General features: G+C 41.0%; 1 protein-coding gene across 1 annotated transcript in view; it reads left to right on the forward strand.

Annotated features, from left to right (window-relative positions):
* The window catches only part of SLC10A7 (solute carrier family 10 member 7), a 171,411-nt gene that overhangs the window by 91,989 nt on the left and 51,875 nt on the right, over positions 1 to 27,547 (forward strand). Inside the window, exons 3-4 of the mRNA XM_033857320.2 lie at positions 2,488 to 2,523; positions 20,991 to 21,074. Of these exons, the coding sequence (XP_033713211.1) occupies positions 2,488 to 2,523; positions 20,991 to 21,074 (120 nt within the window). The remainder of the gene's footprint in view (positions 1 to 2,487; positions 2,524 to 20,990; positions 21,075 to 27,547) is intronic.

Here is a 27,547-nt window from a genome sequence, read left to right on the forward strand (position 1 = left end):
GCTTGCCCCATGATCTCTTCCGTTCCACATTATTGTACAGTATCCACTTTTCATGGCCTGTCACAATTTGTTTTAAAAATAGAACATTTTCATTATGTTTCGGTAGAGAATTGCATGCGGAAATATGGTCAAGAAGGTTTTTTTTGCTTTACTTACGTGGAACCCAGACATCAAAGCAATGAACATAACCAAGGTGGTGCAAATGATTTTCAACGCTTGATTTGGATATTTTGAGTATGTCGGCTATCTCCCACGTGGTATAACATTGATTGTTCTCAGTTATTGTTTTGATTTGATCGCTATCAACTTCAAGTGGTCTACCCAACTGTGGAGGATCGTCCAGCATGAAGTCTTTAGCACGAAACTTCGCAAACCACTTTTGACACGTTCCATCAGTCACAGCACTTTCTCCATACACTGCACAAATCTTTCTTTGTGTTTCAGTTGTTTTTACCTTTCTTGAAATAATAAAGCGTAATATGAAGAAAATGTTGCTTTTTTTCTTCCGTCTTCAATATTAAAATGGCTACACAAAAATTCACCAATTTAGATAAGTCTTTTTTAAAATGCACGCTGATATGACAGCTGTCACAATACAATCTAACAAAATTGTTTCAAATGAAGTTAAAGACAGCTAAGTGCTACTAGAGCCATCTTACCAAAAAAACCAAACGAACTTTTGGCCACACAATAGTTTGACATTGTTGGAAGGATCAGCTCCAAGCTCCCTCTCCTGGCCTCCAAGACCTTTGATGATCTGGTATCTGAATCCTCCACTTGATACTTTTTTTCCCTCCCTGCTCAACTTCATCGCTTTGCAAATGCCCTTCCTTCTTCCTGCAATATCCTAACACCCTTTCTACCGGATCACTTTTCATTAATTCTTCTAATTATTTGGAACCGTGCCTGGCATATAAGTGGATATTCAATAGACATTTAAACAAATTGACTTGCAATCAGATGGCTCCCACCTAGACTGAAACAGCCAGATATTTCCATTTCGACGTGACCTCACAAAGTTCGGAATTCCTCCCAGAGTCTGAATAGATTCCATGTTATTGAAGGACAGTAACTCTTAAAAATTATTTTGCACATTGAGCTCTTCTAAATGGTGCTGATGAGACCTTGCTTCAGAGGCACCAGTGGAGCTGATAAACCACAATACATGTTTTAATAAGTAGATTTTAAAATATAACACTTGAATAAAAAAGTGGTATTCCTTATTGCCAGCTAGCTGTGAAAGTTTGCACAATAAAGAAGCATTTATTCTATTATTTAACAATAAAACAAGTCTGTGTGTGGATATTCACATGTGTATATGCCTAAAAAAGTTATGGTAGCAATATTCATATAAGGCAAGCCATTCCCTTTGGGCCACATCCAAAAGAATTTAGTTACTGTAATGATAAAAGGGCTTCCATATATTAATACCAAAAGGACTTTTTCCCAAAAGTAATGAAGTGGTCCCAGACCTCGATCCTGGGCACAGTATAGTCTCTCTCTGTCTGTCTGTCTCTGTCTCTGTCTCTGTCTCTGTCTCTCTCTCTCTGTCTCTCTCTCTCTCTCACACACACACACACACACACACACACACACACACACACACAGACTCTTTGGAATTTTAAAGTTCCAAGTAGAATTCATTAATAAAAATATGAACTGCTTTTTCTTGTATAAATCATAATAAAGTGTTGAGAGATAAAGGAACAACTAAGGGGGCAGATCATCAGCTGCTGCTGTAAAACCGAGACCTGTCATGTTAACTCCCAATTCAAACACCTAGTTTTAAAGATTTACCTTCAAGAATCCTAAAAGCTTGTATCCTGCCTCATCAACAACAGCCTCAAACTGTTCCCTGTCATCGAAGAAAACAAATCTTTTGCTCCTTCCTGCCTCTGGAGGCAGAGGGACTGAGGTGGTCCTGGGTGGCTGAATTAGATGAAAGACTTGCCTTCCACCATGGAGACATGGAGTCCAATCAAGTGAAATGAGTTTTGAGATCCCAACTCATTTCCTAGGGGAGATCAGTTCACATTACAAAATCATGACATCCCATTCATCACAACTGACGTGGTCTTTGCTCAGGAGAGGACCCCAACTGGGACTAAACCACCTGTCTTCTCTTGAAAAGGGGCACTTTATCCAAGTTAGAGTTGAAAGCCTTGGAGTGAGAAATCTTGCCAGCTTCCACCCAAGTGATGCATATGCAATGTGGAAGGAAACTTAAGCTTAAAAAAGGCAAGACGAGTTTAAGGAAGATTGGTGGTTGTACTTTAAATGATGCCAGATATGAATAATTATACTAGAGATGCTAAGGCATTATGGTCGGGAGAGCCAAGAGTGGGGCTCCCTCTTCTTTATCTCCTAGATTTTATTAAACAGAAATGAGAAGGATAAGCATGTCCATGCATCAGAGTTTAAAATGGCAAAGAAAGTGTCCTGTTTTCCAGGCTGATAAATGATCATCATCTCTTTCATTTCTTTCAGGGCATCGTTGTAACACCCCTGCTACTGCTGCTTTTTGTGAGTATTTTGATGTTGTTTTTAATATTCTTTATTAAAAGCCATCTACAACCCTTTAAGAAAGGTCTTTAGAAATAAATTGAAATTTGAATCTTGCATCATATTTTGAACTGTTCTTCCAGTTGAGCTGTACCAAGTCATAACATGGAGACACAAAGAATCTCTGTAGTCTCACGGCCCAAGGAGAGCAACAGGACCCAGTTCTTGGGCCTCTGACTCCTGGCTAAATCATTAATTATTACAAATTAATGACCTGTGACGTAGGTCAAAAATGTGCTGCACTTTATTTTCTCACTAGTGAGACTGAAGTGATTGCTAGTGAGCAAGGGTTTGATTGAAAGAGCCTTGGTCCAGGGGACCAGACAAAGCTCAGTTTCCTGTGCTGGTACTGATAGGAACTGGCTTCCTCACCTTGGGGAATACTGCCTCGGTGTTTTCATCTGTAAAATGGGAAACAATAACACCTACCCCAGTCTGTCTCCCAGGGATAATGAAATGTGCTTTAGAAAGGAAAAGTACAAGCTACTGGCAAACCAAGCAAAAATTGTTCTGAAAATAAGAAATGCTAATTAGCTGTCATTTCTTTTGGCACTAAGCATATGAGAAATTAGATGAGAGATTATAATAGAAATTAATGTTATCTCATGCTGAGAAAAGCATATGTAACCATGAATGATACCTACAATATTTTATGAACTGTGCATTTTTCATACACACATCTCCCAAGTATAAATCACTCCACTCATCACTGAAATAGAGTAGGGATGCATTTCTGGGAGTGAAATGTAGCTGTTTGACTAGCACTATTTGTCAGTGAGTTAAAACTATGGGGCAAATTTATTTAATTATAGGGTAATTACCCAAGTTGAAATTCAATTAGAGTAATAGAATGTGGGACTTCATTTCTTACAAGCTGTGTAGGAAGTGGAGAGGGAGAGATGCCCTACTAAACAGTTGGATTTTGCATCTTTCATGAAAGACATTTCCTTCCAGTAATAACCCTCAGCCTTACCATCCCTTCTGAAATGCTAGCTCCATCCTGACAAGGTAAGGAGAGTCAAATCAGATCACTTCCCACAGCATCACAAACCTCATTAATTTACACTCAGCAATTCAGAATTTGCAGTGAGTCAAATTGAAACTGAAGTGAATGTCTCTTTGGGAAAAAAAGACTTGGTTGGTATGTACCTACCTGCTCACCTGCTCACTAGATGTGAGGACCTGGGATCGTCCCTCAGTGTTTTTTCCAAGCCTTGGGATCGTAATTTCCCAGGAGCAGCACTCAGTGGGCACAGGATGCAGGCCAGCCTGGGGTCCCCCCTGGCAGTGAGTCAGAGAAGTAGCATAGAGCTGGCCATATAGAAAGTGTCCAATAAATGGCTACGTAGCCTAGATTTTCTCCATTGCAGAAGAGTAGCATCTCCTACTCAGGGGACTCTTTGAAGAAGATCATGAGAGAAGTCACAGCCACAACTAGGGGGCTAAGACCTAGGTAGCACTTTTTTTTTTTTTTTTTTTTTTGCGGTACACGGGCCTCTCACTGCTGTGGCCTCTCCTGCCGCGGGGCACAGGCTCCGGACGCGCAGGCTCAGTGGCCATGGCTCATGGGCTCAGCCGCTCTGCGACATGTGGGATCTTCCTGGACCGGGTCACGAACCCGTGTCCCCTGCATCGGCAGGCGGACTCTCAACCACTGCGCCACCAGGGAAGCCCATAGGTAGCACTTTTGAGTATCTCAGAGTCTGGAATCCCTGAGACACTGTTTCAGCTGTGACTAAAAGAACCAGATGCTTACTTTTCTCCCTCTCTTCCCATCTCCATGCCGTAACAAGACATTCCCAGCTGGTTAATATTAATGGCATCATGCAAGCTTGCCTCCCCTCTTAGACCCTAGACTTGTGAGCTTTAGTTGGTTCAACCTTTTTAAATCATTGAGCTACAGGAATAGTGAAAGAAACCCCAAGACCCTCAACTTAAAAGTTTAATGCTTCCCTTTTGAGCCAACTGGGCTGTCCCACTAGGTTCAATGGCACCGTCACACGACATCAATAGTTACTTCTGTGTTACGTGACTTGAAATCGCATGCACAGTATATAATACTTTTTGCCTGTGCATTTTACGAACAATGGGAATTGCTTAAACACTTGGGTGACCAGCCTTCACTTAGCAGGAGAGAAAAGCCTGAATGACTTAAAATATGAACACATATCATTAAAGATGTAGTGTTTTTCATCAACACCCCTGTTGTGGCTTAAATTGTGATTCTCCAAAAGATAGGTTGAAGTTCTAATCCCTAGTACATCCGAATGTGACCTTATTGGAAAATAGGGGTGTTGCAGATGTAATTAGTTAAGATGAAGTCATAGTGGTACAGGGTGGGTCCTTAATCCAACATGACTGCTATCCGTAAAGAATAGGAGTCAGAGAACCACAGGGAGAATGCCACATCACGACGGAGGAAGAGAGTAGAGAGACGGGTCTACAGGCCAAGGGACACCAGCGGTTGCCGGCAAACGTCAGAAGCTAGAAGAGACAAGGAAGGATTCTCCTCTAGAGATTTCAGAGGGAGCATGGCCTTGCTTGATTTCAGACTTACAGTTTCCACAACTGTGAAACAATACGTTTCTGTTGTTTTAAGCCACTCAGTTTATGATATTTCATTACAGAAGTCAAAAAAGCTAATACAACCCCTGAAAATTGAATTGTCTTTTTTTTAAAATCATATCTTGAAAGTGTAAATTTCTGGATAGTCAGGCACAGTAGCTAGTAAAAGCCATTTTTGCTGATGGAGTCTCAGTTCCCTGTATTCTTAACATCTTCTCAGAATGTTCCCTTTACCATCTTGCTCCAACTGAAACCTGTCTTCTTATTCATGTTTTTGCTGTTGGCATCTTTCATATCACTGAGCCTTGAAATGGGAGAAGGTGTCTTTCTTGTTCCTCTTTACCAATCCCAGATCACTTCCCATGACTTCTCCATAAAATCCTCCTATTACCTTTAAAGGTTATGCCAGCACACCTATATTACCTGCTGCCATTCTTTGTTGTAATTGTCAGTGGAACACCAGGTCACGCTCTAAGAGTCCAGAAAAATGTTAGCACCTTTCCATTGTCTTCTTTTTCACAATACACTTGGATTGATTCTTGGTGTTTTCAGTATTCACATAGTTGACCTTCCCAATACCCTGGCCTCTAAATTCTTGACCCCCTTCACCAGTGAGATTGCCTTGCCCCTCATCTCAGCCAGTCACCCCTGCAGTCAGACCTTTGACTTATTACTGCCAATGATAGCATCCTTCCATAATCCTATTTTCAAATGTCTTCTCCTACTAGCAGCTGCTATCTTTGTGACTTACTCCCCAGATTAAGAATTCTTCAAACTTGCCAGGAGGACTCATTTATTTACCTTATCACCTTCAATGCTTCTAACTAATTCACCCTACCCTCACCCTCTTACCCTCAGATTCCATCTGACCTAGCCTAGATCTCACGGTCCATCATTGTAATTACTTTATTACAATACACCGTCAACAACCTTGCTCATTTCTTACTGCTTCCTATTTGTCTGGCAAGTGCCAGGCCTGCTTAAATCCAGCTCTACACCTTTCTGTATTTGTACCTGAACACGCGGGGGCACCCACTTTCATGCTGACTGATCTCATTCGAAATTCATGACAACTAACTGTAAATGAGCCTGGCAGTCCTACTCCCTTCCCCGAACTGATGCACATCCCCAATCTCTAGAGAATCATTTCACACCTTCTCCTTGCTTCTCAAATCTCCACTGCCTCTTCTCTTTTTTTCATCTTAACTGATGCAGAAAGGAAACTAGATGATGAGGAAGTCAGAAGCAATCAGAGAAATTTACAAAATCCCGCCTACTTGCTTCTATATTTTTCACCTCTCTCCTCCTTCCGTAGATAAACTATCTTTGCTCCCATCTAAGGCCAGTCCCTCCAGTTGTGCCATCCCTTATTGCCTACTTAACAATAGGAGCCACACACATTTCCCTCTTTCTCCTATGTCATTAAATTTTCTATCTCTGCTGGGTCATTTCTGTCAGCATGTAAGCATTCTGTAATATTACACATCTTAAAAATTAAATTTCACCTTATCCTACCTGTAGTCCATTTCTGTGCACTCTTTTATGGCACAGTTCCTCCAAAAAGTTATTATTATTTTAATGTTGAGCCTTCTTTTTTAATTTATTTTATTTATTTTTTTGCTGTGTTGGGTCTTCGTTTCTGTGCGAGGGCTTTCTCTAGTTGTGGCAAGCGGGGGCCACTCTTCATTGCGGCGCGCGGGCCTCTCACTGTCGCGGCCTCTCTCGTTGCGGAGCACAGGCTCCAGACGCGCAGGCTTAGTAATTGTGGCGCACGGACCCAGTCGCTCCGCGGCATGTGGGATCCTCCCAGACCAGGGCTCGAACCCGTGTCCCCTGCATTAGCAGGCAGACTCCCAACCACTGCACCACCAGGGAAGCCCTCCAAAAAGTTATTTTAACTTATTTATCACTCATTCAGTAATACGTATTGAGTTCTTCCAATATACCAGTCACTTTCTGGGGTGCCAAGGATATAGCAGTGAGCAAAACAGATACATCTTTGCTCTAATGGAGGTTATATACTAGTGGAAAGAAGCAACCAACAAATAAGTAAAAATATATTGTGTAAGATGGGTGCTAAAGAAAAAGTATGGAAGGGAAGTGGGTTGGGAGGTTGGACTGACTGAGAAACAATATTTGAGCAAAGGCCTAGAGGAGATAACGGAGTGAGCTTTCTGGTGGTAGAATGTTCCAGGTGGAAGGAACAACAAGTGCAAAGGTCCTGAGAGTGTGCCTGGTGCCTAAGGAACAGCAAGGAGGCCAGTGTGGCTGGAATGGAGTGAGCAAGGGGAGAGTAGATGGAGATGAGGTCAGAGACATAGCAGAGGCCAAATGATAGAGGACCTTAAAGTCCTTTGTACGGATTTTGAATTGTAATTCAAGAGAGACAGGAAACGACTGAAAGAGTTTTGATCAAGGGAATGGCATGTTCTGACATTCCCTGTAAAAGGGTGACTCTGGATGCTGGGTTGAGAGTAGATTGTTAAGGGGATCATGGTGGAGACAGGAAGACCAGTTAGAAAGCTAGTGCAAGAGGTGCCGTTAGCTTGGGCCAGCGTGGTTGAATAAATCTGGTGGGAGGTGGTTCTTTATTTTCTTGAAAGAGCTGAGAGATTGAATGAAAATTATGAGGGAAAGATAAGAATCAAGGATGACTCCACGCCTGTGCAACTTGAAGTATGGGATTGCCGTTTACTAAGATAGGGAAGGCTGTAGGGTCGAACAAGTTGATGGAACTCCCAACAAATTCAGTCTTGGACATGTCTGGATTAAGATGCCTTTCAGACATCTAAGTAGAGAAGTCAAGTAAGCAGTTGACTATATGTCTGGAATTCAGGAGAAAGGGTCTGGACTTTCTGTATGTGTGTATCTCTAGAGACACACATTTGGGAAAGTTCAGCATAGAGATGGATTTTGAGTTAGGCTGGACGAGATCACCAAAAGAGAATAAAGAAGGAGAGGTATCAGTGGACTGAATTTGGGGCATTCTAACATTAAGAGGTCAGCAAAGAAGACCAAGGATATCCAGTTTGCTTAGGAAGAACACCAAGAGATTTTAATGTCCTAGAAGCCTCGCAGAGAATGTGTTTCAAAAAGGGGATCATGGTCAGCTACTTCAAATGCTGGTAATAATTCGGATAAAATGAAGTCCAACAATTGGCCATTGATTGTAACAAGATGGAGGCCACTGGAGACCTTAACAAGAGCTATTTCAGCAGAGTTTTGGAGGTGAAAGCCTTATTGAAGTTGGTTCAAGAATAAATAAGAAAGAAGAGTTCATTTTGCTGTAAAGTGTGCAGAAAATGGGAGAGCAACAAAGTTAATGAAGGACCGAGAGAGGATTCCTTTTTAAGTTGGGAAAATTATTAGCATATTTGTATCAATAGATTAATCCAGTTAGAGAAGGAAAATTTGATACAGAAAAAAGGGGAGAATTCGTGGACCCATGTCCTTGAGTAGGAGAAAGGGATGAGTTCTAGTGTGTAAAGGGAGTATGGCCTCCTAAGCACAGATAGTTCATCCAGAGTCATGGAAGTGAAGCCATGGAATATAGGCAGGGATGCAAGTAAATTGGATGATGTAATTATAGGAGCTTGTTAAGTTCTCCTCTGGTTCTGTTCTGAAGTGGCAAGCAAGGTTAGGGGTGGAGGACAAGAAAAGGCAAGGAGGTGTTGGAGATTTGATGAGAAAGGCAAAGACATGAAACAGTCATGTGGCAGAGTGAATGGAATGGGCAAATGCAATGCTATGGTCCAGCAGCACCAAGGACCATCCTGAGTCTTTACACTTGGCATTGGCTCAGCCTGGATTCTCCCCACCCCGGATATCCACATGGCTCCCTCCTTCACTTTCATCAGGTCTCTGGTCAGATGTCATTTTAGAGGAGAAGAATAATATATTCCATCACTCTCTCCCCACCTACCATTCTTAATTGTTCCTCTTTAGCACTTATCATGTGACATTTAATCACTAGTTAATTTGTTTATTATCCATCTTCCCTAACTAGAGCAAAGCATTACAAGATAACAGAGACTTTATGTTTCAGTCACTGCTAAAACCCCACTGCTCAAAATAATGCCTGGCTATGGAAGCCACTTGAAAGCATTTTTGAATGGATGCTTGGTAAAGAAAAACTATTTCTGTTCTCACAGTACTTCTACCACCAAAGGTGTGGGTTTTCAATGCCAAGGGATCCTCCAATTCTCTGCAAATACCAACCGGGTATTCTACAATTTAATTCATTTTGACACTAACTTTCCAGAGTTAATGCAGACCCCACAGGTGGAGGGCTCAGTCTCCCAAGATTGCCTCTCACTTCAGGTGCCAATCAGAAATAGTGGTTTCCACGTTACCCACACTTCTGTCCGACTTGGCTACAAATCAGGGGGCTCCCACAGCCCCCTCCTCAGGTCCAATAATTTGCTACCACTGTTCACAGAACCCAGTGAAACACTTTATTTATTATTACCGGTTAATTATAAAGGAAACAAACAAACAGCCAGGTGAAGAGGTACATAGAGCAAGGTCCAGAACAGTCCCAAGTGCAGGAGTTTCTGTCCCATGGAGTTTAGGGTGTGCCACCCACCCTGCATATGGGTGCATTCACCAACCCGGAAGCTCTCTGAACCCTTCTGTGCCAGGTACTGGGGACAAAACCCAAATAATGTAACAAAAGACACTCTTACCATCCCATCCCTCAGGAAGTTCTGAGGGTTTTAGAAGCTCTGTGCTAGGAATTGGGGACAAAGACCAAATATATATTTCTTACTATTTCACTACATCACAGTTGGACAGGTGGACAGGTGCCTCTGTTCAAAGAGTCAGGCTAGGACCACTTTTAAGACTCGTATGTCCTCATCACTTGCTCTACCTTCAGGGCCACATTCCTTATTGTAAAGCCATTTTGAAGGGACCGACTTCACTTCCCTCACAGTCTGTTGTGCAGGGGTGGCATGGTATGGGGAGAAAGCATCCCGTTTTGGTTCAGTCTGCAGCCAGTATTTGTTGTGAACAGTGGATTTTCTTTTACCCTTCTTAGCCTCGGTTTTTACCTCTGTAAAGTGAGAATTATAAGATGAAATGAATTCATTTATGGGAAAGCCTGTTGTAAACTGTAAGGAACCAGCAAATGGTAGTTATTTAAATTTGACACTTTATAAAGGAAAATAGAAAATAATGCCAGGAAGGATGCCAAGGTTTTGCAAAAGCACTTATCTGATGAAATGCAGCAATGGTCCAGCTAGTCCAGACCTTAATGATGGGCTGAGTCTTAAAACTTTAAGATTCTATAATCATCTATAATCTTATAAACTTGTATATAAATGAATCCAATATTTACCATGGCTGGCAATGAGTGCAGTGAAACTTCCTGAAATAGCACCATTAACTCCTAAGGCTCAAAGTGCTTTTTACATATATCACCTCAATTTTCTTGATAACATACCTTTGCTATTGGCAGGGGCAGAAATTATTGTCTTTATTTTGTTAGTGGATGTGTATCAGACCATGAAGTTCCAATCTGTAAGGGTAAATAAAGGCCTTGTCTAGCTAAAAACTATACTTATAAGTTCATTACTTGAAATTCCATGTGAATTGTCCTGAAACAGTGTTCCCAGTAGTAAGCAGCCACTAGATTTTGTCCGCCTGGGCCAGGAACCATGAATATCTTATTCATTAACTTATCTCTGGTGCCAAATATTCAATAAATGTTGGAAGGAGGGGAATAGAAAGATGGGTGAACAATGATTAGAATGATTCAGATGATAAATAAGTGGTTCGAAGGTTAGCATTCCAGCCTGAGCCATAAAATTTTACTTTATATTTGCTATGACAAATAACTTACAATTTTTTTCAATAATATTAACACATCCATTCTTTTATTCAGTGTTTGGATGCCTACTGTGCACTGTGAATATTACAACGATCAGTCTGACATTGATCCTCCCCTCAAAGAATTTATGATTTAACAGAGAAAATAGAATATATTCACAGATAATTAAAATCCAAGGTAGAAATTGTATCACAAGTATCATAATATTTCAAAGGAGATTACTAAAAAAGAAAACATTTTATTTAATAGGAGAAGTGGGTTTTTTTACAATAATTTTTTACTGAAAGAAGCTTTTTTAAAAATATATTCAAGTATAGTTGATTTATGTTAATTTCTGCTGTACAGCAAAGTGATTCAGTTATACACACACACACACACACACACACACACACAGACACACACACACATATTCTTTTTCATATTCTTTTCCATTATGGCTTATCACAGGATATTGAATGTAGTTCCCTGTGTGTGTAGGACCTTGTTTTGTTTATCCCTTCTATATGTAACAGTTTGCGTCTGCTGACCTCAAACTCCCAATCCGTCCCTCCCCCCTCCTCCCCCCTCCCCCTTGGCAACCACAAGTCTCTTCTCTATTGTCTGTGAGTCTGTTTCTGTTTCGTAGATAAATTCCTTTGTGTCATATTTTAGATTCCACATATAAGTGATATCTTACGGTATTTGTCTTTGTCTGACTTACTTCACTTAGTATAATAATCTCTAGGTCCATCCGTGTTGCTGCAAATGGCATTATTTCATTTTTATGGCTGAGCAATATTCCTTTGTATTTATGTGCCACATCTTCTCTATCCATTCATCTGTTGATGGACATTTAGGTTGCTTCCATGTCTTGGCTATTATAAACAGTGCTGCTATGAACACTGGGGTGCATGTATCTTTTCCAATGAGAGTTTTTGTCTTTTCTGGATATATGCCCGGGAGTGGGATTGCTGGATGATATGGTAGCTCTATTTTTAGTTTTTTAAGGAACCTCCATACTGTTCTCCACAGTGGCTTTACCAATTTACATTCCCACCAACAGTGTAGCAGAGCTCCCTTTTGAAAGAAAACTTTTAATTTGAGGAAAACTTTTAATTTGAGAGGTAGATGGAAACTTCTAATATTTCTCCAGGGATGTCCTACTTACTTCAAGTTTTTTTCATGTGTGTGGTTCTGATTCTCGTTCGTATCTAACATCACTTAAAACTTGCAGATCTTTCCTTTCCTCTGATGTGGTTTCTCACTAACACTCTGTTTACCGACCATTATTACAGTTTTTATTCAGCAGTAAATAATAGAGAAGACTGAAAGAGAGAGATTTGAAAACTTGAAATGGAGTGTTGTGGGTAGTGAAGATGCAGAGGCCCTGGTGCTGAGTCAAGCACTTAGGCTGTGAGGTCAGGGACAGTCCATTGGGCAGTGTGAAGCTGCTGCCTTTGTAGACCCCTGTCCCCCCAAGTCTCCTTAGCAGCTCCCTCACACCTTCTTCCCAACTACGTCTTGGCGACTGTGCGGAATGAAAGGAAGCAACGTCTAAACTTCTCTCTTACTGCCTCTAAAATTAAGACAAAGGAGGTAAGATAACTATGTTCACATTGTGGAACAGGTCAGTCTAATTATATGCAGTTATGATCTAAGGAAACCAGATATTATCTGGTATTGTCATGGCCTCAAGCCTCATAATTCTGTAGACCACCACTTTTATTTAAATGAGTTCCTGCGTGGCAGGGGAGAGTCAGTAGCGCTTTGAGCTTGTGCCATCGGAACGACAAATCAAGGCCTCACTTCCACCACAGCCACAAAGGTCAGCTCAACATCAAGACCCCTGGAAACACAAAGGGCAGAAACTTGGACCACTGCTGAAAGTCATGTTCTCAGAGTTACAGATCAGCCCATCTCCATATGTGGGGATGGTCACATCAAACGCTTAGGATATTTAATAAACATTCACCCTCATGCTTACCCAGTCGATAGTAATGTAAGCGCCCCTTAAGTAAGTGGGAACACCACCAGCTCTGCTGTTATATTAATTGATTTTATATGACTTGATTTCTTAGAAATCTGGCCCCTCATCAAGTAGATATTTAGAAGGCATTGTGATACTTGGACATACATACACACATGTGTACAACACGCAAACATGTACGTGCACCCCCATGCATGCACACCAGGCCCTGTTTCTAGGCTAACTGTATGCTCCATTCGTCTGACTGTCTCTTCTGTTACTTTCCATTTCAGCAGTTCTTAAATCCAATCAGCTTGAATTCTCAGGACACTTTAAAAGAAACCTTGTTTTTCCAGAAGGGGAGGGGGACGGTGGGGAGAGGGGGAAAATAATTTTTATTGAGTCGGTATAATGGGTACTCTATGCATATTCCCATGTGAGTAGCATGAGTACCTTTAAAGGTAGGTATTATCCTCACCTATATGAGAAAACTTAGGTTCAAAGACTAGTCAAGAACATGGGGCGCTTTCAGGCAGCGTTCCTTCCAGGTTTTGCTTACAAAGCGTGCCTCCTAGGAGACGGGTGATTTTAAGACATTTTATCAGCACTCAGTTACTACTTCCTGGACATATATTTTAGGTAACATAGGAAAGATAAACAGAATAAGGCATAAATATTGCCTTGAAGAAACTTAAACCTCATGTAGGTAAAGAAGAATAGACTATGGAAGAATTTTAGAGGAAAAATTAACTACTAAACTATGTGATTCAGACTGAATTTCATAGGAGTTCACAGAAGAGCGAGGTCAGGGTTGGGGAGAGACGTCAGTGGCAGCTTTCAAGGCTACAGTCATCATTAGTTTCTCTAGTAATTGGCTACCTGTGATAGAAAGTCCTTCAACTTTTGATCCCATCAATAGAAACAAAAACAGCAAATACAGACATTAGTGTCATGTACAGTACTCTGATTATTTTTTGTAGTGTGTTCCCAATGATGCTTGCATAACTGATGGTCACATACATGTGCGATATATAAAATGATGATAAAACATAAAGCACTTGAAGAGAAACGATCCCATTGATTGCCTCAGTTGTTCCACAAGGAGCCGGGCTCTCCACCCTGTGCCCAGGAGCGTTTGTTCCTAAAGCAAGTAAGACGGATCTCATCTCCTCGAGCCTGAGAGCAGCTTATCTTCTGACTGTGTGTATAAATCACACAGGGATGCTTCTCACGCATGGAGAATTTTGTAATGCAAGATAATCTGTGGAGTCTTTTATAAATGCTCTTCCTGGGACTCCCCCAGACCTTGTTGAAATAATGGGGAAGCAGGGGAGCACCTGGTAAGCCACTTTCAAATGCTCTAGAAGCAACATTGAGAAACTCTCCCCACCCCCATCCCCCTTCAAGGACCATTGACCCAGAGAGGCCAAGTCCACTGCTGCTCTGGGACTTGGCGGACTTATCTGAAGGGATGCGCTCAGGTGCAGCGCTGTCCTAGCCAGGCTTCTCCCTGCACCTTGGTCCCCCTCCAACACCAGCGGCTGCTCCCCAAGCAGTTATGATCTGGCTGAAGTGAGAAGGACACTGCTTCCTTACACCACCCTTGCCTGTTGGTCCCTCTTCTGGAGGAACTTAAAACTTTGTCTCCTTAAGGGACAATTAGCAACAGCAGGTTCTGGGGTTCCTGAACCAAACTCAGGATTGACAAGATCGAATCCTGTGGTCATGGAATAACGGACAAAGCTTGTTTCTAGATGCCTCTGCGTATCTCTGCCTCTAGCCAGCCGTGTCCTGGAAGCCCATCTTCACACAGCTTTCCTCTGCGGGCGATAAGCTGATTTACAGTTCATTTGGGCACATTTCACTACAATTCTTGTGTTGTTTGAATAGACAGAACTTACAATTGTACGTCGTTCCCATCAGTTATTGGAAGGTAATCTTTTCATCTTATGTTTTAAATTAGCAGATAACAAAAAGAAATGTTTTACATATTTTTTAATCTTTTAAAAAAATCATTTAAAACCTATTTTGTTCTTTGTTGCTCAGAGAAGGAAAAATACCATGCCTCTAGATATATAAATAATAAATAAAAGGGATCATTTCCTCAACGACCTATACACATTCCATGCCGTAACCCATCTCTAGTTTGATACACGCAGCCAAATCAGTGTGGCTTTTTAACAACCATATTCTTAATTTTCATAAAAATGACAGTCATTTTTCCACTGAGCCTGTCAGCCTGGTATACTTTTGAGTCATTGATTTTATGTAAGCAATCAGTTCAGTTCGCATGGAATGAAAGACTGGACTATAGATTCTGGGGAAAGACGGGACTGTAGAAGGGCTCAGGGGATCAAGGCCTAGGGACGCTCTCCCTTCTTACGTCTGAATGCCTTGTCTTTGTGACGGGAAGGGGATAGTATTTATGAACACCCATAATGTCTGTGTGTGGGTACAAGAAAGTTAGATCCAAGAGTAAGCAAGTCCCCTCCTTCTTTCCCTCGCCTGGGGCTGGGCTCTGGGTAATGTAGGTGAGGGGCCAGAACTGGGCCGGAAGGGAGCTCATCCTGCTTTCTATATAGGTCTGAAGTGGCTTCTTCCTGATTTCCTCGCAAAGGAGATTTAACATTCTTTACTCTACAGTATAAACTATAAATATCTATTCTTATGTTTCTCTGAATGTGGGACTCATGAAAGCAAAGACCAATCATCAAGGGTGAATTATATAATACAATAATGTTTTAATAGCTGAGAAGGGACACAAATAGTTGCAGCGCCTGTGGCTAATGGATTTCCCTGGTAGGAGATAAAAGGCTGATTACCCAGAGAGCAAGTGAGGACCTGGTGCGTTAATGACAATTTACAGGTCAGCTCGCTTACAGGAGTGATTTAAAACGCGCCATCTGTTTTCTAACTGTAGGCTGATAACTGATTTTACGGACGGTCAATGTGTCTTCATCAAGAATTTACTTATTTGTCTTTCTGAGTCTGCTTAGTCTGGCCCTGTAAAATTTCACTGACTGGACGCCCCCAGATTCTTTCCAAATCAAACAATTTCTAAGTTGAATGGATCGATAGCAGCCAATCTTGCTTCGTTTGACTCAGCCTTTCTCTGCCAGGTTAGAAAATTAAATCCCATTGCTCTACAGCAGGCCTTGTATGTACTGGATTAACTTCCTTCTGACACATCTACCCTGGTACTAGTGATGTGCTATCCTTGAGGGAGTTAAGAAAAGAGTTACTCAAATAATTTTCGGTGTCCTGTGGTTCAAATCCAGAAACCCAGGTGAGAAAGGCTGCACCGTCATCCACTGCTTATCCAGTTTCCTCCCATCCCCTTTTTTTCTTTTTTCCCCTCTTTTTTTTTTTTTTTTGCGGTACGCGGGCCTCTCACTGTTGTGGCCTCTCCCGTCGCGGAGCACAGGCTCTGAACACGCAGGCTCAGCGGCCATGGCTCACGGGCCCAGCCGCTCTGCGGCATGTGGGATCTTCCTGGACCGGGGCACGAACCCGCGTCCCCTGCATCGGCAGGCGGACTCTCAACCACTGTGCCACCAGGGAAGCCCTCCCTCTGTCTTTTTGCTTCTGCCCTCCAGCTCCCCATCTCCTTGCAGCCCTCACAAAACACACATACAGACGCTCTTCTCTTTCTCTCACATGGACAAGATAAGGGGAGGCCAGCTTTGGCCTCCACTCCTGCCCCCTTCCCCATCTCACTGCTCTGTCCCTTCTGTTGTTAATGTGCGGTGGAATGTAAGGATTAAGTGTGAGGGCTGTGGAGACAGCCTTCTGGGTTGAGTTCCCGGCTCCGTCACTTTCTAGGTACGGTGACCATGTCCAGGCTGTTCAAGTGTTCTGTGCCACGGTTTCCTCATATGAAAATGGGGGTGCTAATGAGACCCACCTCAAGGGGTCGCTGTATTAAATCATTCAACACATTAGGCATTCAGAGCAGTGCACAATAAATGTTACCATAACTGTAATTATAGGAGACAATTGGGTGGGAGACTCCTGGAACATACAGTCTACTGGGAGAGGCAGATGTGTAAACAAGAACAACCAAGGATTCTGAGCAGTACAGTGGCAACACAGAGCCACAAAAGAGGGGGTGGCCGAGTCCGCATTTGGGGAGGAGGGTTTGGAAATAATCCCCAAAGAAGTGATGCTTGAAATAATTCTTAGGAAAAGACTAGAACTTTTCCAGTTATAAGCAGGGGAAAGAAAGGAGTGTGCACTTGGTGATGGGTGGACCCACATGCAGACCTCAACTTTGAAAAGCAGCTCCTGGAGCGGGGGGGTTTGGTTTTTTGTTCACTGTTGGATCCCTGGGGCTGAGAACATGCCTCTGGCCCACAGGAGGCACCAGTTGCCATTTGAATGATTGAACACAAAGGTCTTAAATTTCCACATATTTAATTTTCACTGAAACGTTTCTTCGCAGCATGAGATTAAAACAAATAAACCTAATTGTGAGTCCTCTGCTTTAAAGCACTATTCCTGAAAGAGATTAGCCAATGCCTGGACTGTCTATTTCAAATGCCATATCTTAAAGCACGGGTTGGCAATGTGAGACGTAGGACCTTTAAACCCGCCGGGTGGCTCAGCGAAGCCCAGAGCACTTGCTTGACACAAGCTTATGCTGAACCCGCAACTTTATCCAAACGTGCAAATTATTGATGCTTCAATAATTGATGCTTCAGAGACCAAACACATTGGTCTCTGAAATAGAAACCACATGAGGCTCCTCATTAAAATGTGCAGAAACAAATAGCCCGGGCATCGTATTTCCTTCTGCTTTAGTTAAAATCAACTCTGCATGCAAAGTGATTGGGTCTTATAATTTTCTAGTCATACTCTCAAATGCAGATGCTCACTATTCTTTCTTCTGGATGCCAGGGCGTACTTCATAGTGTCAGGAACCTCCCCAAGGGGACCTCTGCATCTTCAAACTGACCACAGCGACAGGTCTGGTGGCCGATTCAAAAGAAAGGACTTATGCCAAGTTAGACCCCAGGACTGAGATTTCCTTCCTTTCAGAGCCACTTCTAAGGAAGCCACCCTGCAGGACTTCCTCCCCAACATCTCCACCGTACTTAGTCTGGTTTCGTGTACCCAGTTACCTACATCCCTGGCTAGCTTGCTCTGGCCTCTGATCTGACAAAGCCGCAGAGGAGGGCTGCTCTAACCTGTGCTCCTAATCAAGTGGATCAGAGATCATGGGTGTTTTCGAGGACAAAGGGACCTTGGGGATCATGGACAACCTCCCACCCTCCCCCTCACCCCATAGCCTTTTCTACTGTCTTCTAGGAACAAGAGGCTCCCAAACACTGAACATGCAGGTGGTCTATTACGTGATGGATCTAGAAAGCGAAACACAGAATATTTTTCAACACCAAAGTTGAAATGGGTTTTCCTCTACTTCCCTTTTAGCTTGAATTAGGATTAAAAAGAACCCCCAACATGGACTCAATACACGAAATCACATTTTAACTTTTCTGTCCATTTGATCTGAGTTTACTGCTCTGCAGTAATACTTTATGGTTAAACTAACCAGCCTTCCCAGTGTGCATCTGGCTTCTATCACAGAGCAGATCTGGCTGAAGAGTTGCTTGCATGTGTTTGAGGAGCACTGCCAACTGCACATCATAACACAGGTCTTCGAAGTGTTCATTACAAGCTGCTTCTCTCTGGACCTCAGTTTTCAATCTTTAAAAAGAGCTACTGGGACTACAAGTCTCTTGCAGGTTAGGATTCTATCAGTTTTAAGTCTTCCCTTCCAGAGCAGCATTAAGGAGCTAAGGAGGGGGTGGAGGAGAACTGAGGGAGGTAACATGCACCACCAGGCTCGCTCTGTTGTTTTACACAGGCGCACGTGCGTGTGAGCTGGTCCTTTCTTCCCTTGGTTTTCATCATGAATAGATGCCCTTAGTTTCTAAGTGCACGTTTGAATTCGTTTTGTTACTAGTGATAAACAAGCAGTGAAAAGAATAATACCAACTGATTTTGTAATGCTACGTGAAAATAAGAGATTTTTAGATATACTTAAGTTTTGTGTGTTTTTTTTTTTTTAGAAAAAACAGGGATATGATTTTGGATAAGAGTTTGTCTCTTTTTAGCACCCCATGTTTACAAATTAGTTCATCTGTTCATTCTGCACAGGTTCATGCTTTCTGCATACATATTCTCTGTGCCAGTTCCTGGGATAAGCACTCGGCTGACAGAGGGAATATAGCTTCATATGATTATTCATGAAAACATTTAAAAAATACATTAAATAACTTAATAAAGTTGAGATAAAAAGAGGAACAGAGATATGTGAGATCACCCATGAGATTTCAGGCAAGAGTTGAGACTTTTTACTTGAGGGTTATCACCTCGAACCCTACTGCCTCTCTTCAAACATTGTGAACCCTATGGATAGAGCATTGAGTTGAATGTTTCTGAACTTGAAAACTTTGTTCTTTAAAGTTTATTTTTCTAATTATCCAGTGTCTCAGTTTCTTCGTAAAATATATTTTTCCTTACTTCAGTCCTTGCCCCAGGAGCATCCTTAGGGTTAATATTTGTGGAGAGAATATATTTGTTAAATACCTTGCACTTCAAGGACATCGTTGCTCTAATCATTAGCTTTTAATACTTTGGTTTTGACTAAAAAGAAATATCTAACAGCCATGTAACATTTAGCACACCACAAATCCTGTGTGTTCTTCACCAGTTTCGTTTTTTTCTGCTTGTATTTCTTTCGTTTATATTTGTTCTGGAGGAAAAGGCTAGAGGCGACACTTTTTGTGGGTGAAACTGACAGCCAGTGGTCAGTGTTGAAGGCAGTATTAAGTGGATGCAGGCCACTGATGGACAGGGCATACATTCTTGACCTTCTGAGTGCGTATAGATTGGGGCTGAGGATGGGGGACAGAGTTTTATAAAATAGGCCAGGGCATAGAAAAGATTTCGGTAAGCCAGTTCACACAGAAATCAGTGAAAACACTGGTCCCACATCACTTCATTCTGAGCTATGGACTTCACTTATCTAAATATTTGATATGTTTTATTTAATATTCTCTGCCCTCCATCATTACCGTCTCCGCATCTTTCACAAAAATTACTTTCCAAAAGATATTTCCAAGTTTAACTAAACTTAGGTAAATATGAAAACTGAGGTGTGGTCTGCAGGGGAAGGCGAAAGTAACTTCCAAGGGCCAGGGGGGATCGTCACTGATGGCTTGGGAGAACCTGTTTGCAGAAGGGACTCATGAAAGGGATAAACAACTGTGGAACAGGCTACTGTTTGTCCAGAAAGGAGATTTTGAAAAAAACATTAGAAAGTTAATAGGAAGACAGCAGGTCTTGGTAGTTGAGGTTAATGTGAGTGTTGACGTATTCACAGAGAAACACTGCCTGGTGCTGCTGGCATCTTTATGAAGCTGAGACTGCAATCATTAGCAAAGAAAGAATCAAAAACTGAGGACAGAGGCAAAATGGGAATTCTGAGCAACGTTAAGACATACAAATTTAGGAGCGGTATATTGAAATTTTCAGTTGAAAAATAAGTTCCATTTCAGGATTTCCCATTTCCAAGATTTTGTTTAAGAATGAATTTTAAAGGGTATGAGAATCATTGCCTTTGTTTTGGAGGAGTAGGAAAGTTAGACACTTTCATTTACATAAATACAAATATTATCTCGTTAATAAAATAATGAGACACACTTGTTTGTTTTAGGTATCTGCAGACGGGTGAGATAGAAATCACGTAAACTATGATTACAGGTGAAATATACCATATGAGTACAGACAGTATGAACACAGAATGGCTTTACAATTCAGAAATGTATTTAATAAGAAGAAATTTAAGTTAATTGCAAAACAATAGTTATTTTTCTTCAATCTTAGTCTCCCAATAAAAATTATATATTAAACTACTCAGTCTATTTCGTGCTAAATTTCAAAAATAAAAGTAACTTCACTTGCTCCTTGTATATAGCTACCAAGTTTTTGTGCATGTGAGAGAATTCATTTATTACACTAGTTAACAGCGGTATTGAGAACGGATTTAAAGTGATTCTAACTCCTCGTATTCTTGTTTTACAGCTTCACTCCTCCTCTTCTGTGCCTTTTACATCTATTTTTTCTCAGCTTTTTATGACTGTTGTGGTTCCCCTCATTATTGGACAGGTAAGGTCTCCAGTTCTCTCTGCTCTTTTCTTTATAGATCAAATTGTGAATTCTTATGTAATGTCAGGACAATCGAGAGAAAAGATAGAGGAAGAGATGGTTAAATGAAAATCTAAGACTGTCCAACAGAAGGTTTCCTCAGCCACAAAGGTCTCATCTTTTTATTTTTTTAATTAACATCAGTCTGCTTTACAGATAGCTATATATAGGGACACCAGCACACAATCTTGATGTTTAAAATGTATCTTCCCTTCTTTGTAGCTATGTAGCTAGCTTGGAAACGTCTAGCAGATCATTACCTTGATTTCTGATAAGGTCTCAGCAATTATGACCATTTGGGGGACAACCATCTGCATTTGACTGGCTTCTTCTTATTCTTAGGCTCCTCCGATAGCAGTGATCATATTTGTGACCCTGTAGTTGATGAAATAAACATTTAATTCTATTAGCTCTTAAAATTAGACCTTAGAAAGTGTAGTTTCCCTTATCATTCTTACTGAATTAGACTCGCAGAAGAAATTCCTAACTTCTTATAACAGGCTGATGACGAGCATATAATTCAGTTATGAGCATCAGATTCAAAAACAAGGTTGTCATTGTTGTTTTCATCATAGGTAGCCACAGTAACAGCATACAGAGTTTAATGTACTGCTAAAGTGAGTGAATCTTAGAAAAAGAGTACATTAGGATGGCGAAGAGCACAGATGTTGGGTTAAGAGCAACTAGACTCTAGCTCTTAGTTCTGCCTTTTATTTGCTGTGTGACCTTGGGCAAGTCGTTTAATCTCCTTAGCTCCAGGTTCATAATTTATCAAACTGTGTAATAATGGGACCTATCTTGAAGGGTTGTTGTGAGCATCAAATGAAATATGATGCATGTAAAGTTTTTGTCCTCATAGAACCTGATACAGGTAAGTGCTCTATAGTTTCATCATCATTTTCAAATTCCCTGTAGATACGAAACAGGAAGCAACTCTTTGAGGCACTAACAATAAAAAATGGTGTGTGTATAGACATGTGATATTTACATGCTGTCTTAGGTTTTCTGGGAAATCAACTCTGAGACAGAGGTTTCCATGCAGGAAGCTGAATGGGGGAGAACCCTTGGGATCAACACCTGGGAGAGTGGGACAAGTAGGACGGGGGTGAAGGGGCCACAGCCTTAGGCTGGACCAACCCCTCAGGGTTGTCCTGCCTAAGACACGCGTGCCTGGTTTCTCTCCTCTTGTGCTGAGCAGTCATCAGATGCTGGCTTCCTTGCCCCTCCGCGGTAGGTCCTTGGGTGAGTCTGCTCTCTTAGCAGCAGTGCCCAAAGAGGAAGTCAACTGAGATCTTTCAGTCAATCAACATGCCCTGCAGATATGGGAATAAGCATCTCATTACTGAAGAGATGGGTCTGGGGGGCACAACACAGCATCCACTGTACATGCGCTATTTTTTTTTTAATTTTAGTTTTAGGAAAGGGTCTAAACACAGTAAAGGGGGAGGGTTTAAAAGCACTCAGAGAATACCATTAAATAAATACAGGATAATCCTTGAAAAAATATTCCCACAGTGCTGCTCACATAACAGGTATTCTGAATAAATCTTAGGGCGTCTACCTCTCTAACTCTTTGCCCATTTCCTAAACTCTAGCCTTGGCTTTTTCTCAATTGCTGCTTAATTTTTTAGAATGTCTTTAGACATTTAGAATGTCTTTCTACCCACCCTCCCACTGCAACTCATTGCTCATTGGGCTCCTTAATTCATACCTTCTTTGGACCACCTACCTGAAGTATGTTTCCCTTTTACTCTTCATTGTGGCACCTTGTTTGAGTCCTTTCTTGGCCCTTGTCACAACATATACTTATCTTTTGTTTGCTTGTTAACAGTTGGTCTCCCTCATTAGACCGTAAGCTTTATGAGTACAGGAACCACATTTGCTTTGTTTGTCATTACATAGGCACCCAATAAATACGTGTTGGGTGAGGGAGAGAGGGAGTGAATGCGTGAGAGGTCTGCGATCACTTAGGGAAATGCTGTGTCTTAGAGAGGAACCTGCCTGCCCTGCTCAGCTCTGGACAGTATTAGTTTAAACCCACGCTTATTCTCTTGGTTCTGAAATGAATTCCATATAATAACTCGGGGCTCACACATTCTTCTCTTAGTGGATCTCAGAAACAATCTCTCTTAATAATAAATGTTTGTCTTCAATTATATGGACAAAAAAATGTTGTCTACACTATTCAATGGATTTTTTAAATATATAGTGTTATATTATTTATGTAATTAAGACTATTTATCCAGAGAGAATAATGAATTGTTAGATAGCTTGCGTGCCCAGTAGTAAAGTATTACAGTAAATTATAAAGCAGTAAAGGTAGTCAAAAAGCAAGAGGGCTGGTTCTTAAAAAGTTCTCTAGTACCAAAGTACCCTCGTGGCTTTTTTCAAAGAGGAAACCTTTATGTTTGCAACCACTTACAAGGTAGATGTGTTTGCATCTACCTCTTATAGTCTAGTCTTGGGAATTAAGAGTCACACCCCCGGTCTCTCCCCCTAGAAGCCACACTGCCGCCTAACGTCCTTACTCCCTCACATCCAGGCAGGCACTAAATGTCACCATTTCTGCCTCCAAAATCTTCCAGCTCTGGCATCTGCAGCCTCGTGCGTGCCAGAGAGGGTGCCACACCTTCACCATCTCTTGTCTAAATTACTGCACCTCCCAACCCTGTCTCTCTGCTGGGAATCTCTTCCAGTCCCCATCTAATGTGTTCACCACTCCAGGGTAGTCCTAAAGAACAAACCAGATTATGTTATTCCTCGCCTTAGAATCTTCCCTCACGGTTCCCTGTCACCCACTCCTCGTGTGGCCCACAAAGCCCCTCACAGTTTGACCCCAGCCTGTCCCCTCCCACCATCCCCTTCACACAGGCTCCTCTTCTGCCATGCGGTGTGCCCACTACCCCCTCACCCGACCGTGCCCCTTCACGGCTCCATGCCTTTTATCTCGTTGTTGCCATCGTTTCTGCCAGCAAACTTCTCTTCATTTCTAAAGACTCAAGACAGAGATGCCCTCTGATGTGCTCTGACTCCCTGGGCCTAGAGTAAACTCCAGTTCTCCCATCATACTTCACCCGTCGTATTTATCAGGAGAGACAGTAATGTACCCGTGAGCTTCCAGGAAGCGGAAACTCTATCGTAAGTATATTTAATAGCATACTCAGTAGTTGGGTGTAAACTGTATAAAAACATTGGCTGAAGAGAACTTTGAACCTATCCCCTCAGTACCCCCAGCAGCCGTTTTCCCTAGGTCTCCAGCTTCACTAGAGAGAAACATATGATTGGTTCTCATCTTGTTTTAAATTCATGACCCCAAATTTAAAATGTCACTCAGTACTTTCCAGATATCTTACTCTGCTTCCTTACAGGATTATTTCACCCTGTCCTCTATTTTCAAGTCCCTTTTACTTCCCCTAACACTCTCCCACTTGCCCATTACCCTTGGGTCTCACGGACTTTGCTTCTGTTTTCTGAAAGCAGCCAGCCTTGATCCTGCCTTAGAACCTTTGCACTGGCTGGTACTTCTGTTTGGAACCCCCTCTCACCTGTCACCTCCTCAGAAAGACCTTTCCTCGCCCTTCCTCCAGAGGCTACCCACTCAATCACTCATGTATTATCCAGTTTAAACCTCTATTTGGTATGAATCATTATCTGCTTCTCATTTATTTGTTGTTTTGCTTTTTATTTATCTCCTCAAACATGAGCTCCATGAGACCAGGGACCTTGTCTGCTCTTTTATCTCTGCTCATTTGTAATTGATTGACAGACCTAACTTTTGTGACGCAATCTTTAAAGCCCTCATTAGAAGTGCTCAGTGTACTATTTACTTCAGAGGAATTAGATTCCTGGCAACGTAGCCTCATTTCTCCACTGTAACCACATTATAGTTTCAGTGCCACACTGTGAAAATAAACATCTCTATAGACTTTTATATGCATCTTTAAATGAGATTTTATTGTTACCTTTTAAATAAACAATGGGAACTAGAGGGAGAAGAAAAAGACCAGGAAGGGTGAGTTGAAAATATTTTCCATAATCTTTTAGTGATGATAAAACTTCATCATTCCATTTTTTATTTATATTTCTGAGAGTGGATTTTATTTTCTTTTTTTGTGTGTGTTTTCTCCAAACAGTACTTCTTTGGGGTTGAAATCATTATTGACTGACTGTGATGTGACGTGAGGTCCAGTTTGGTCTTTGCCACTGCTTGGCTATACACACGACTTCTAGGCCTCACTTACCTCATTTGTAGGATGAGGAGTATATCTTCCAGCCCGAAGATGCTGTGACTCTGTGAGATAAGATTAGTCTTTCCATAGATGGCTGGGAGATTGTTGCTTCTGTCAATTCTAGAAAGAGATAAAATGTCTGTTATTGTAATATTTCTTCTCTTCCGATAAAGCCTTCAATATATCTAAGTGCTTGTGACACATACTTATTTTATGCATTAAGTTTGAGAGATTTATGAATAAATGTTAATGAAATGGAATTTCCAGCACCTTTGAAAACTATTTTTTAAAACAGCACGCTAAACCCCACTTTTCTTTCAATAAATTAATAGTAAAAAAAAAAAAACCATATTATTTATCATTTATGCATTCTCTAGTCTTTCATTAGTGATTTGTTTCACAGTTTGAGATTGGCTTTTTGTATTAAATAATACCCAGCTAAAGCTGCAGTTAATGTTATTAATGCTAGTAAAATTTTGCATTTATAAAATTAGTTATGAACGGTTTTCATTGCTTCACTTGAATTGCTTTGAGAGAACAGTGACTTTTACATTATGCATTGGGATGTATTGCTGAACAGTGTTGTGAGAGAAACATCACCAAACTGGGACTTGGAAATAAGAAGAGCCATTATTTACCGCGTACGGTCCCTGGTTCTAAAGCATTTTATATTTATTTAATTACTTAGTCCTCACTACAACTACTATTATATCCATTTTAGAGATGAGGCATAGGGAAGTTAAGGAATTTGCCCAAGATGACAAAGTAAGAAGCTCCAAAGTCTGTACCTTGAACCTCTACGCTATTATTCCCTCAGGAAATAGAGGTCAGAGTCCTGCTCATCCACCTGACTAGCTTTTTAACATTTATTCAAGCTGTTTGGGGTCTCTATGCCCTTGTTTACAGCTGTAAACTGAGCAGGATAATATCTGCACGACCTCGCTCCTGAGAATGGAAGTAAATAGAGGGAAAGAATTTTTGAAAAGTGAAGTAGATGACAGGTGCGTCTTGTATTCATCTATTATTATTGTTTCTACTTTTTTAGAAAGTGTACAGATATTATTTTGAATCTACTCAATATTTAATAAGCGTTACATAATTGGATTTGATATCATATCCCTTACTATACATTTCAACAGAATATTAATGAAGAAACAAAGCAGCTTATGAAAATGTATGGATTCAGTGGAATGGGGATAAAAATTGAAGATAACAAGAAAGAAGCAGACTCACAGATACACACAACAAACAAGTGGTTACCAGTGGGGAGGGGGAGGGGGAGGTGCAAGCTGCTGGGTGTAAGATGGGCTCAAGGATGTATTGTGCAATACGGGGAATAGAGTCAATATTTTGTAATAACTGTAGATGGAAAGCAACCTTTAAAAATTGTATTAAAGTTTAAAAAGTGTTTTTAAATAAAAACAAATAAAAAAATAATCTTAAAAAAATTGAAGCCAACTGAAGAAATTTTAAAATTCAGACTTAACATGAAAAATTATCCATTGTATATCCCCACTCAAAAATCAATTCATAAGTATAGAGACAGAGTAGAAAGAAAAACATAAGAAAATACCCCGAAAAAGAAAATGAAGAAAACAAAATGATGGCTGTTACACTTCTCACTTACTTCTGCATATCAACCTTCTTCACCTAAGATGTGTTATTTTTCCAGGGGTTCAGCTTGGAGGTCATGCAGTAATTGACATGTCACTCAGCTTATTAGAAGTACAGGGATTCGAATTTTAGTTTCCCTTTAACCTTTCCTTGTGCTTAATTTAAAAAAAAGAAAATGAAAATGTAGAAGGTGAGACAATAAAATAAAAAGTTTCCCGAGGAGGATTTTTTTCCCCTTCTCTCTCCACAGGGAAAAGCAAAAAAGTCATTTAATTTTGAATGCTTGCGTTTCTGTGAGCTAGAGTTTAGAAGAAAGTCATTAGGAGGATGCAGGATTTGGAGCCCGTGTTTCTTGCCTATTGAAAGAATCCTAATATACTATGAGGCTTTGAGTACTTTGTAATGAAGAAAGAGGTAATAAGGTTGACTAAGTCAAATCACAGCTTATAAAGTTGATTGATGATTACAGATTTGTCTTGGTTTTTAAAATGGCTTTGACTTTCGAGTTACACCTCATTCATATTTATTTGTTTATTTTGTCAGAGGGCTCGATGGTAGTGGAAGAAGACGCTTTTATTGGGTGGGCCAAAA

This window comes from Tursiops truncatus, chromosome 5, assembly GCF_011762595.2.
Source record: "Tursiops truncatus isolate mTurTru1 chromosome 5, mTurTru1.mat.Y, whole genome shotgun sequence".
Taxonomy (NCBI): domain Eukaryota; kingdom Metazoa; phylum Chordata; class Mammalia; order Artiodactyla; family Delphinidae; genus Tursiops; species Tursiops truncatus.